This window comes from Dermochelys coriacea, chromosome 12, assembly GCF_009764565.3.
Source record: "Dermochelys coriacea isolate rDerCor1 chromosome 12, rDerCor1.pri.v4, whole genome shotgun sequence".
In the NCBI taxonomy this organism is placed as follows: Eukaryota; Metazoa; Chordata; order Testudines; family Dermochelyidae; genus Dermochelys; species Dermochelys coriacea.
Window position 1 is genome coordinate 6,052,261 of NC_050079.1, and position 13,903 is coordinate 6,066,163.

The 13,903-nt window shown below is 42.6% G+C and overlaps 1 protein-coding gene across 2 annotated transcripts in view; it reads right to left on the reverse strand.

The window, feature by feature from the left end:
- The window catches only part of TSNAXIP1 (translin associated factor X interacting protein 1), a 71,680-nt gene that overhangs the window by 42,205 nt on the left and 15,572 nt on the right, over positions 1-13,903 (reverse strand). For both annotated transcript variants that reach the window (XM_038368091.2, XM_038368093.2), the window contains exon 2: positions 1,912-2,005. In XM_038368091.2, coding sequence (XP_038224019.2) covers positions 1,912-2,005 — 94 coding nt within the window. The remainder of the gene's footprint in view (positions 1-1,911; positions 2,006-13,903) is intronic.

Consider the following 13,903-nt stretch of genomic DNA (forward strand, 5'->3'; position numbering starts at 1 on the left):
GCATGGGCCTGCTAAACCCAGGGTTGTGAGTTCAACCCTTGAGGGGCCATTTAGGGATCTGGGGCAAAAAAAAATTGGGGATTGGCCCTGCTTTCAACAGGGTGTTGGAGAAGATGACCTCCTGAGGTCCCTTCCAACCCTGATATTCTGTGACATCCAAAGACTAGTTGAACTATTGTCTCTCTCGCTCTCTTTTTTTTTGTTTTTTAAAGAAAATGACCTGCACTGAATGGTTTAGTTAATTAAACTAGTGCAAGTCAGTATGTAAAAAAGCCCCTGGTGGCTGTGGGACATGCTTCTTAGACTGCATGTTCCTCGGGGCAGGGGCATGTCTTTCCACAGATGTCTGGAGCCACAGCACAGACTAACACAATGGTCCCCCGATCCTGACTGAGGACTCTGTGTGCTATTGCAAAATAAATATCATGTCAACAAAGCGGCATTCTGTCATTCATAACTTCCAAATTTGTATGAAAACCAGAATTTGATGCTTCATTTGGGCCTTGTCTCCATTAGGGATTTATGCACTGTGGGAGCTGTTCCATGCAACCCCTCAGTGGAGCTGTATTGTGCTGATGAAAAGCCAAGCACGTATTGGGGTTGTTTACCCATTTGGAACCAGAGCATGTCACATCCATGTAAGCCCCACTTGACATTATGAGGCATATCATCACTGGGGGTTTGCAGGGATGTAGCACCGTGGATGCAAATCTCCCTAATGGAGGCAAGCCCTAAAGTAAAGAATCAATTACCAATAAAATTGAATTTCCTTTCAAAACACTGAATTGTCTCTGAAAAAAGAAGCAGACCCCTGTAGTGAATTCTGAAAGCCTACCAGCCATTTCAGAACTTTCCCATTGCTGCATCCTGCAGCATTTCTCAGTGACACACTCACTTCCATAAATCATTATTTCCTTGGAGAAAAGTGTCGGAGGAGGTGACTTGTCACTCTTTATGTTCACTATTATCACGGGATAGTTGGAGTTCTGATTGTCTAATACAAATTCCTTATGTCTGGAAACTTTATAAAGAGTTATCCATGGGAGAAGTTTTAATCTTAGGATGCCTGTGATGATCCTGTGATAGTTTAAATGTCCCTCTGACCTCAGTAAGAAGTGGAGAAATTGTACTGGTGAAGCATTGTGACTCCAATTTACTGAGACTTAAAAAAGATATTGTGTTGTGAGAAAAATTCTAAAATGACTTCCCAATTGTAGAAACAAAGCAGTACAGTTTGCACTGAGAGTTACTGTATGAATAGGCTATACAGCTCACTCCAGGGGCTGACGCATTCCCAGAGTGCCACTAAACTCTCACAATGGTGTTGTTTTTTTAAGAAACAATGTGTGACTTGTATATCTCCTTCTGCCCTCACAAGTTATCTACGATAATATGGTGTTTCTGGAGTTTGCTCTCTGTTAATGGGACACACTTCTACAAGCAGGTTAAGGTTTTATTTTACTCAGTATGACTGCCACTTTTGAAGAAACTGATGTTCTTTTAAGTAGCTTTTAGCTCACGATTACATAGCATGAGATGTCAGGTCTAATTTTATTTACTGCACTGGCCAAATTCTGGCTTTGGTTGTCTGCCATATTGTGGTTATACTAAAAAAAACCTGCAGCCAAGAAGAGAATTGAAGCACAACTGTTATTTCCACACCCCCTCCCCCCAATCTGCCATTGATTATTCAAAGACTCCAGCCTGCAATACTGTTTCTTGATCTGAAAAGCCAGGGATTGCAGCATTGCATGCCGAGACCTGTAGCCTCTATGGATTGAACAGAGATGAAAGAAGCTGCAATTTGCTTCATTTTATAAATGTCTGGCATGGCCCTTGGGCTTCTGGCAAGTTGCCAAAGCATCCCAGATGGACAAAGATTAGGTGCTCTGTGGTTATATTTACACTCACCAGAGTCTTTCGTTTCTTCAGAAGGATGCGTTTCAGACTACCAGTCTGTATTTGGTCATTTGAACTCTCAGGTGAATGTAGACTAGGTGCCCATCTGTAATGGCAGAAAAGAAACCTACATTTCAAAAAAATGTGCAACAACATCCAAAATACTATTCTGAATGTCACTGGGCAACAAAAGGTACATAATTCCATCACCATCAGTTGGAACCCAATACGCTGTAGAAACCAGTGGTTTAGTGGGCTCTCCTAATAGGATGGGGATGATAGCAATGAAAGAGGGAAGAATCCAGGGGCAAGGTTACTTACTCATTATGCCTGTGAAAGTTTGCATCTTTTTCACACCACATTTCCCCATTTGTTGCTACCAATGATACTCAGCACTTATTATTTCAGAGCTCCATGTGGCTGGAGTAGATTAGTATTATTGTCCCCCACCTTCTAGACACAGTAAATTAGAAACACAATCCTGTTGACCATCTCTGCTTCATTTGTCAGAGAAGATTCAATGAATTCAAGCCCATTGCTGACTAAACACCCACTCATCTCTCAGAGTAGGCGTCCTGCTGCCTTTGATTGTAATGTGTAATTTCCTTTGGCAGCTTTCATTTTCTGTCTGCTTAATCACCTTTTGGATTCATTAGCACAGATTTCTGGATTGGATATGCAGAGGGTGTAACCAGAGCACACCTTCCAAGACCAGCTGCTTACAAATGCAGATGACTAGAGTTTATAAGGAATACAAATATGGCTGCATTCACATCTTTTGGGGGAAGTAGGGTTGCCACTTATTTGATTCCATGATGCAACAAAACTATGGTTATTTCTGGATGCTTCAATGAAGTTGCATTGTCACTTTGTCACACACTGGCACAACACTGATCTGTCACTCAGGCTTGCAACTTGGGAGTTATCTTCAACTCATCTCTCTCTCTAGGTCCTTACATCCAGACTATGTCGAAATCATACATATTCTTTCTGCAGAACATCTCTAAGATACGGTCTTTCCTTTCTATCCATATAGCTAAAACTCTCATCATCTTGCATCTCAATTACTGCAGCCGCCTTTTCTCTGGCATTGACAAATGCAACTATGCAATCCATTCAGAATGCTGTTGCAAAGGTCAATTTCCTAGCCTGTCACTATGTGTCACCCCCTCTTTGAATCCCTCCACTGGCTCCCCCTTCTCAACTGCATCAAACATAAGCTACTTATCTTAACTTTCAAAGCCCTTCGTGACCTACCCCCACTCTACCTATCATCTGTCTTTCACTACTGAGATGTCGACTTCCATTGATCTGGATGCCAGCCTCCATTCTCTCACTCTTTAAATTTTCAAACAAACAACTTTGTGCTTTCTCTCATGCTACCCCCACACTTGGGAGGAGCGCTGATGTGCATCTGCAAAGCTATCTCATTATCTTCCTTCAAAACCCCCTTTAAAACTCTCCTTTGGCATGATGCCAACAAAAAACTTGAAAATGGCCAACCTGCTGACTTGCTAAGATAACTGTCCATCATGCTCACTGTTTCCTTGTACTTTCCTATCAGTATCCATCTGTTGTCCCTTGTCTTATACTAACAGTGTAAGCTTCTTGGGGCAAAGACCGTCTTTTGGTTCGGTGTTTGTACAGCGACTAGCACAATGGTCCTTGACTAAGGCTCCTTGGCATGACAATAATGCAAATAATTATGTTTAAAGGGAGTCAAACCTAGTGTGTGTTGTTCATAAATGTACAAGCAGCCTAAGTCTCTTAACTGGGAATACTTTAGAAACCTAAAAGTCTAGTAAATAAATTGCTTCAGAAAATCTGTTCTCAAAGCTTCTGTAGGTGTCAAGAAGAAAAGAGGGCTCCAGTATTTTGAAATCCTTCATTATTGTTAAAGTGGTGAGGTACTGTTGGCAGATAGACACAGGCTGCAGCTATGTGCTACTGGAAACATTTCTGTACATCTCGAGTACATCACAGGCCGTAAAACATAAAATAACTTGCATCTTTAAGGATTTGTAGCAATCAGATAATGGAACTGCAATTTTAATGCATCTACTGCTTAATTTAATCAAAATGGATCCTAACCATCCAGAGATGTAAAATCATATAATCACACCTGTAGCTAACCATGCACTAAGCACCTTCAATCCCCAATGACTTCAATAGAAATTAAGTTAATTTAGCATTCTGGAGAACATGGTCAGATTTTTGCAGGGTTGGGCCTTCAGATTGGATTGCTGCTATCAGCTAGCTGCCACAAGTGTCAGGAAGGCATTTTTCTCTTAGATGCACTACTGGACAATTGGCCAGATGCATGCTGGGTTTTTTTTCTCTTCCTGACAGAAGCAGGATCTCAGACTAGATTGGCCATGTTTGGTATGGAAAATCCCATGCTCCATACCTTGTGAAATGTAAATAAATTTTAAAGAAACCCACAAGTGAAAAGTTGTTTTTAGATCAGAGGTGGGCAAACTATGGCGCGCGGGCCCGTCCTGCCCAGCCATTGAGTTCCCGGCTGGGGAGGCTAGTCCCCGGCCCTTCCCCCGCTGCCCCGCAGCCTCAGAGCACCGCCAGTGTGGGAGGGGGCTGCACTGTGGGGGCAGGGGAGAGCAGGAAGGTGTGGTGTTTAGATGCTCCTTGTAATGATTAGAAACGGGAGCACTGGCTGTTGGAAGTCTGAAAGGACAGGAAACAGGAAGGGGGGGGGGAAGTTGAGGAGGCAGATTGAGAGCTACCGAGGGTGCAGCAGCAGCTTTGTAAAGAAGTTTCCACTTTAAAAATAAAGTCCTGTTGAAGTTCGTTAGTACCTTGTGTGACAAAGCTCTGTCCTTGCCTCCATGGGTCCCGCATTTCCTGGCGGATTTCGCTAGCCTCAGAGGCTCACTGTGACCCTCTGCATAAGCCTTCCTTCTCTAGAGACAAGGGTCACAGTCTACTGAGCCATTTTCATCATAAGCCAGCGAGAGAGGTGAGGAGAAGTTATCCTTCCTTGCACAGTCTCTGTTGTCTCCCAGTCTCAGTGATTAATCAGGGGCAAAGGTGTGGGGGGGAGCCCGGGCCCACCCTCTACTCCGGGATCCAGCCCAGGGACCCTAATAGTATCAGCTATGGTAGCTGACCTTTTAGAAACATGACATGTACAATTCCCTGGGCTACTTCCCCCACAGCAGCCCTCACTTCCTCAAGCTCCACTTCACCCTTACCTCAGGGCCTCCTTCCTTGTGCCTGATATGATGTGTACTGCTCAGCCTCTCCAACAGCGCAACTTCTTCCCACAGCTCCTGACATGCCCACCCACCTGACTGGCTGGGAGGCTTTTAACTAGTTTCAGCCAACCCATGATTGGCTTCAGGGGTCCCAATCAACATAGCATTCTCCCTGCCTTCTGGAAAGTTCTTAATTGGCCCCAAGTGTCTTAATTGACCTGGAGCAGCTTCCATTTCACTTAACCTGGTACCAGGGATTTGTTTAGCCTGGAGCTAATATATCTATCTCCCACTACTTTTCTATAGCCATCTGGCCTTGCCCCGTCACACTTGCTACAACATTTTGGCGATGAGAATGGATCTTCTGCCTCTGAACCCACTTGCACCCATTCTGCAAAGCCCAGGTGAGCCTCCAATTGCTTTTACTGCCTGGATCCATTTGTTTGAGATTTAATCTGCTTGCAATCACCGCTACAGAGATTTCTGAAGTAAGAAAGCATGCTAATCCACTGCCTTGGAGCAGAAGGGCAGCGTATATTTTAACTTTTCTCCTTGCAGATAATAAACACTCACTGCATTAAAGAAATTTTTTGTGCCAAAAGTGAATGTAGTAGCTAATTGCTACAGATTTCGCCAGTGTGAGCAGAAAACAGGGGAGACTATAATGCAGTATATTGCTTCCCTGAGGAGTCTGATTGTAACTTGTGACTTTGGGAATGTGGCAGATGAGATGATTAGAGACCAGCTCATTGAGAAAACAACCATGCTTCATGTAAGAGAACGCTTGCTTCTAGAACCACAGCTTACACTAGAAAAAGCAATAACCATTGCTACTCAGATTGAGTCAGCTACAGCTGAAGCCAAAATAATGAGCATGGATATAGGAGGCACAGTCCAGGCTGTGACTCCTTTGCAGAAAAGTTCACTATCGCTGCAGACAAACGATTACAAGATGAAAACTAATGGAAAACCACAGAACCAGCAAATTCAAAATACAGTAAAAGCATACTTTCGCTGTGGATCCCCACAACACCTTGCAAGCTACACAGGATGTCTGGCAAAAGTAGCTCAGTGCAATCATTGCAAAAAGATTGGGCATTTTGCTAAAGTACGTTGCAGCAGCCAGTTCAATCAGCAGGTGCATGCAGTTACAATACCAGATGTTACTGTGCTGAGCGTGGACAAAATCACTACTGCACATATTCCAGAACAAATAAAGTGCACTGTAAATATTTCTGCCATACCCTCAGGCAAATCACACTTTATTCAGCTAATGTTGGACGCTGTCTCAGAAGTATCTATACTACCTGATTCCATCTATTTGCATTATTTTAAAGATGTGCCTCTTACTGAACCCAAACTTCACTTGGTGTGCTATTTGAAAAAAACATAGTCCAGTACATGGCTGCCTGCCAGCAATAGTTACTTTTGGTGATTGCTGTGTAACTGCAGAGTTCTACATTGTCCACAAAGGCACTCCTATTCTTGGCAGAGATTTATTGGTGGCTTTAAATCTCAGGGTAGTTAATGGACGAATTTATCTCCCTCAGCAAAGCACTCTTGCGGTACACAGACCAGTTTCAGCTGGGACCCAACACCAGATTGAGGAGAAACTCAGCTGTGCTTATGGGTTTCTGCATAAAGTTAAAATGCGGAATAATGTGATGCCTGTACAACAGAAGTTATGGCGCTTACCATTTTCAGCCAGGGAAGCTGTTTCAGAGGAACTTAGAAAACTTGTTCAAAAGGACATTATTGAGGAGATTGACTCCTCAGAATGGGTTTCACCTATAGTAGTGACGCAGAAGAAGGGTGGAGGCATTCGCCTTTGTATGGACTTACAGGAGCCAAATAAAGCTATTGTGATTGACAGCCATCCTCTTCCTCACATAGAAGAAGTATTTGCAGAACTCCGTGGAGCAAAGATGTTTACTACTCTTGATTTGCAGACCGCATACTACCCGGTTAGGTTGCATGAAGATAGCAGAGACCTCACAGCATTTATTACACGAGGGACTATTTCGTTTTAAACTTGTTCCATATGGTCTCGCATCTGCCCCAAGTGCCTTCCAAAAAATGATGTCATTGATTCTGAAGAATCAACATGGAATTCAGTGCTATCTGGATGATATTATCATGTTTGGAAATACTTTTGAGGAGCATGACAATAACCTGCAGTCTGTACTAAACTGCATCAGCAAAGCAGGCCTCAAGCTCAATAGGTCCAAATGCACATTTAGACAAACTGAACTCTCCTTTCTGGGACATACAATTTCACAGGCTGGACTAAAACCTGATCCAGATCATATCCTGGCAATTTCAAATGCTCCTCCTCCAACAGATTTGCAAACCTTACATTCCTTCTTGGGTCTTACCCCCGGTATGCAAAATTCATTCCCAATTAAGCTTCTGTCATTGAACCGTTACAAGAATTACTACGGAGAAATTCAACCTTAGTGTGGACAACGGATGCACAAGCTAGTTTCAAAATGGTGAAAGACTTGATTATACATAGTCCAGTACTTGCACTATTCAGTCCTGCATTGCCCACAATTGTAACTACTAATGCTTCTGATTATGGACTTGGGGCTGTCCTCACACAACTTCATGAGGACAATACGGAGAGGACTGTTGCATTTGCTTCGAGGACGCTAAGTAATGCCAAGAGGAAATATTCTACAGTCGAAAAAGAAGCACTTGCTTGTGTCTGGGCTACTGAAAAATTGAGAGTTCAATTCAACGTTCAAGTTGCGCATAGACCACAGCCCTTTGACGATGTTGCTCACCACGAAATGACTGGGAAGAGCAGGATATCGTATTGCTAGATGATCTGCAAGACTACTCTTTTTCAATTATGAACTGGAATATAAGCCTGGACACCAAAATATGGTAGCTGATTGCCTTTCTCGCCTGTCTTTGCCTTCACCAGATGGTCCACCGGAGGATGAGGATGTAGTAGTTGTGCTTATTACAAGCATTCTTACTGCAGTTACAAAAGAACAATTTCAAGCTGCTTGTTCAGCATGTCCAATTCAACAAAAAAGACGGGAATTTCTGACAAAGAGATGGCCCAATAACCCTGAAAACCTTGACCCAGTTTTGCTGCCTTATTTTAGAGTTCGGGATTAACTTTCTTTGCTTGATGGCTGTGTGCTACGAGGTACACACCGGCTACTTGTGCCAGAAGAATTACAGTCAAAGCTCATACACCTGGCACACGATACTCATCAAGGAATTGTCAGAACCAAACAATGACTATAGGATCTGTATTGGGGGCCAGGGATGGACTCTCAAACTGAAGCACTCATAAAATCCTGTGTCACTTGCCAAATGCATGATAAGACAGCAGTGACATGTACCCCTCCATTACAGCCTGGTCCTCTTCCTGAATCTCCATGGGAAAAAGTGGCAATTGACATTGTAGGCCCCTTTGATACTGCTCCAAGTGACTCTTGTTATGCCATCACTTTAATAGACTATTTCAGTAAATGGCCTGAGGTAGGGTTTACATCACAAATCTCTTCTGCTACAGTAATTAAGTTCCTCTCTTCAGTTTTTAGCAGGGAAGGTAACACCAAAGAACTGGTTTCAGATAATGGTAGTCAATTTACTTCCCTGGAGTTTGAAACTTTTCTAGCAGAGAGGAACATTTTACACAGAAGGTCATCCCTATATTACCCTCAAGCCAATGGGGAAATCAAACAATTTAACAGAAGTTTGAAAGAGAGTTTGCAAACGGCTAAACTGGAAGGACGATTGTGGATAACCTTTGCTACTGATTTCTTGCAAGCATACCGGGCTACAACATGCCACAATGCAAAGATCACCTGCAGAGTTACTGCACGGGAAACAGATGAATACTAAACATTGCTGGATTGTTAAAGGCACGACCTGATGCCCCAACTGAGGATGATGTGAGAAAAAGAGTTGAACAGAACCAAGCAAAGTATAAGGCTTTCACAGACAAGCGGCGGGGTGCTAAGGAACAAAAGTTTGAGTATGGTTCCTTTGTTAGAATACGAAAACCTGGAATTTTACGGAAAGGGGACCATAAATTCACAGCTCCTCTTAAAATCATAGAGACCTTACACCTATCGACTTTCTGATGGGCGGGTATGGAATGCTTCTTATCTTGCACCTACCTATGCACCAAGAGGAGATTACGCCAACACCCAGATTGCATTGGATGACTTCACAATAGTATCAATACAACAAGACATTGCACTGGAACTGGGGCTTGAGAGACAGCCTGTCAGACCCAGACGACCACCTGTCTGGACTAGAGACTATGTTATGTAGTATCTACAATGTTTTCAGTGTAATATTTCTGCCAACAGTATAGTGTCTTGTTTCATATTTGTTCCTGTGGTTAGAACAACGTTTATTTTAATTGGGAGAGCTTCTTAAGAGAGGAGGGAATGTGGTGTTTAGATGCTGCTTGTAATTATTAGAACTGGGAGCACTGGCTGTTGGGAGTCTGAAAGGACAGTAAACAGGAATGGGGGGGGGAGTTGAGGAGGCGGAGTGAGAGCTACCGAGGGTGCAGCAGCAACTTGGTAAAGAGGTTTCCACTTTAAAAACAGTCCTGTTAAAGTTTATTAGTTCCTTGCCTGGTTGTTACAACAGAAGGGAGGCTCACCTGCAGCCTCAGGGAAAAGGCGGGCGGTGCGGGTGGCAAGAGCACGGTGAACGTGGGCGGAGGACTCAGGAGGAGCACCGGGCAGCTGCGCAGCCAGCCAGAGAGAAGCGGCACTTTAAAGGGGAAACTGCTGCTTCTCTCCGGCTGCCCCTGCTCCTCCTGAGTCCTCCGCCCATGTTCACAGGGCCACATTCTGAAAGGGGCTTTAGAGGGGGGCCTGTTGGGGGTGGGGGTGTGGATAGAGGGCGGGGCAGTCAGGGAGCGGGGGGGTTGGATGGGGGTGTGGTCCTGGGGGTGTGGTTAGGGGCAGGAGGTCCCAGGAAGGGGTGGTCATGAGACAAGGAGGGGGTTGGATGGGTTGGAGGTTCTGAGGGGGGCAGTCAGGGGGTGGGAAGTGGGATGGGGTGAATAGGGTTAGGGTTTGGGGAGGCACAGCCTTCCCTACCCAGCTCTCCATACAGTTTTGGAACCCTGATGTGGCCCTCAGGCCAAAAAGTTTGCTCAACCCTGGTCTAGAGCCTCTCCACAAGTGATAACAATTGTATCCTGGACTACAGTGCAGAAGGTTAGATCCAAAAGGTAGAATCCGCTCAGTATAATGTCAGCACAGTAATGTTTAGCAAAACTGGAGTGACAAGAAATGCTAGTTGATTTGACACAGGATGCTTCTCAGTCACTGTAAGATAGACAGAGAGATCCTGTAGAGGCAAGAGGTCAATACTCACTATTTTCACTTAATGAAGGCTGCTTTTACTACATGTAAAAGTCCAGTTTTCTCATATTATTCACTAAGGCTGAAGTTCTGTAAATTTACGTTAGTAACCACACATTTATTTAGGATGTAAATAAAACTAAATACCAAAGAAAATGCAAGTAAACAATAAGAGCAGGTCAATATAAGAGTTACATAAATCAATACAGGGCATTTTAAAAATTGGTCACAAATCTAGCATTTCTTATTGCGAGCAAAAATAGGTCACTTCTAGGGTGCATGAAAGATACTCCACATGTAACTTAATATAAATATTTTGTAAATACAAGTAGATAAGAATATATGGTGGAAGAGAGAAGCAAATATCTAAACTCAAAAATTTCTGTTATGTTAAAATGTAAATGCTCCAGCAAAAATATAGGTTTCAAGTTATAAACTATTATGAGTTCTATAGTTTGGAACTTACTGTCTCGTGTGCAGTTAAAACTTACTTCCTAATATTGCATTAAATATTTTTTTTTACATTTAATTTATACTTCATCTTTCTTAGGCATCAGTTAGAAGCCTTTGATATTGATCCCCTGGATATCTTGACAGGTAGCTAATGGACAGCTGCTTGAATCACTTGCGGTCTTTTGCTTCAGGTCTGGTTTCATCTTGCTTTTGTAATCTGGTTGAGTTTTGCCTTCTTTTGACTGGGGTGGCATGGATCCAGGATTGCTTCTTAAATCTACTATGCTAAGCAAAATTGGCTTCTTAGGTCACTCTACAAACCCTGTCATCTCCACTGGGTGCCATTATAATCTCCCTTAATTCAGCAGAACTCTGTCCCTGAAATATCTGATAACTAACTTTCAAGGCAACTGTTCGAATAAGATTTCTAGTTACTTGTCGGGATGCCATAAACGGCTGTTGTTGAGGAATTTGGTATGATGCATTGATTGATTGGGTCAGGAGCTTCTTTGTATTCTAGCCCTCTCCCCTGACTTCCTCACTCTTAAAGACTGTTTCTGTTTATAGCTGTATCTAAGTCTGTTATACAAGTCTTCTCACTCTCCATGACAGTGGTGTTACTGGATGATAATTGCAATTACTTTCATCCTGGGTCTCTCAACCACTCTTGACAGATTTTTCATGAGTTTACTAATAAGTATCTGCAAAATCCTGGTATAATTAGAGTTGGCTGATATCCCTCTAATTATCTTGTTGCAATGAAGAATGAAAACAGGGAAGCAAATGGCCTTGGTTCTCATACTCAGGGGATGTTTTTGACGTTTTTTTTTCCAGGATCATTTACCAAAATACTGATTAAAACTTGCAGATGTTTCTTATCTGTTTCACTCTCAATCACTGTGTTTTTCAAGAAATTTAGAAAATATTAATACTCATGTTTTTTCAAGCCCAGGGTAATGATTCCTACAATAGCTTTATAAACATACTTGCAGCTATAAATGTACAGTAAATTAAAGCAATCAAATAATGCATAAATAGCTCATGAATCAACCAACTCCTTCTCCTGTGACCCTGGAGCTTAATTCAAAGCTTATTACCTTGTTTGTGTAGTATAATCCCTGGAATAAAAAGTGGAAAATCAGGTCATTTTATGACTGCAAAATCTTTGCTGTAACACAAGTAGAAGTAGTTCGCCAGGGTTGCAAGTTTTATGGAATCATAAGATGGATCATGGAAGCCATTTAAAAACCCATGAAACCTAAGATAGCCTCTTCAGTCTAATTCTCTTCCTAATTATAGTTAAATATGAAAAACTATTTTAAAGCAACATTAAGGAATTTACTTACATCAACAAAAGCCAAGATTAAAAGGCCATCACTGGTGACGACTACACTCATAAGAACATAAAAATGGCCCTACTGTGTCAGTCCAATGGTCCATTTAGCCCAGTATCCTGTCTTTCGACAGTGGCCAGTGCCAGGTGCCCCAGAGGGAATGAACAGAACAGGTAATCATCAAGAGATCCATCCCCTGTCGCCCATTCCCAGCTTCTGGCACCATTCCTGCCCATCCTAGCTAATAGCCATTGATGGACCTATCCTCCATGAATTTATCTAGTTCTTTTTTGAACCCTGTTATGGTCTTGGCCTTCACAACATCCTCCTCACTCAGCCTTAGGAAACTGCACTGAGAATGTGCTTATCTGTGGGATTTAGGGGAGGTTCCAGCAATGAGGAGGTTAAATGAGTCAAAACGCTTTCCACTCCTGACCCAACCACCTTCAAGAAACCCTTTTCATGCCCAGAACATCTCACCCCATTGGTCTACGTCCTAAACTGCACAGATTAGCTAGCATCCACTCTTTATCATATTATTATTTATTTGCATTGTGGTGATGTTTAGAATAGTGGTTCTCAACCGATGGCCAACGGGCTGCTTGTGGTCCAATCAGCACACAGATGCGGCCCATGTGACATCCTCAGGTAGTCATATACATGTCATATATATATAAGTAGTATATATATTGTGTGGCTGCAGCCCACATAACACACAGAGAGCTGCATATGCAGTCCACAATGGTAAAGAGTTGAGAACCACTGGTCTAGAGGCTCCAATCAGTGGTCAAAGCCCCTTTGTACTAGACACTGTACAAACATATAACAAAGGGATGAACCCTGCCCTGAAAGGGTTTTAATCTAAGTATAAAGAAGCCAGGTGGCCAAATGACCAAAGCCATCTACTCAGAACTGGCCAATTTTCCACAGGTTATCACATCCTGTTTTTCCTATGTATTGAAGCACACCTGATGCAAGCATTAAGCACTGCTCTGAAACCCTGCCTACAACAAGAAAGGAGAGTTAAGTCCCAAGTGGCATTCTTAACCATTCCACTAAAAATGGGGCTACAACATTATTTATTAAAGGAAAAACCTAGCAGCAGCACCACAGCACAGATCGAGGGCTTGTCTACACTACTGCTTAAGTCAATGTAAGTTATGTTGCTTGGGGGTGTGAAAAAAAATCCCTCTGAGAGACGTGACTTACATCGACTTAAAGCGGCATCTACACTGAGCTATGTCAGCGAAAGAAGCAGAGTAATTATGCCAACATAATGCATCTTCACCAGACACGCTACATCAGCACTGCAGAACCGATTTAGCACTGTAATGAAGACAAGTCCTGAGACCCTATACTAACAAATCAGAGCAAAGCCTTGGTCATGCATAATATGTAAAAGGTCACACCCACATTGCAGAATAAAGAATAGAAAGGGTCTCTTTGGTAGTGTCTCTAAAGTGAACCCTTATCTTTAATGTAAAACTTGTGTCTTGAAATGGTAATATTCAAAAATATTCACCATCAAAGTACTCAGCATACCATCATCATATTGGACATTAGGGTACTCTAGATTAGATGGATTACAGGTTTTATCCAAAATGGCATTTTTTACATCCATTGATTCATGTGAAATCAATGAAATTTCAGAGTG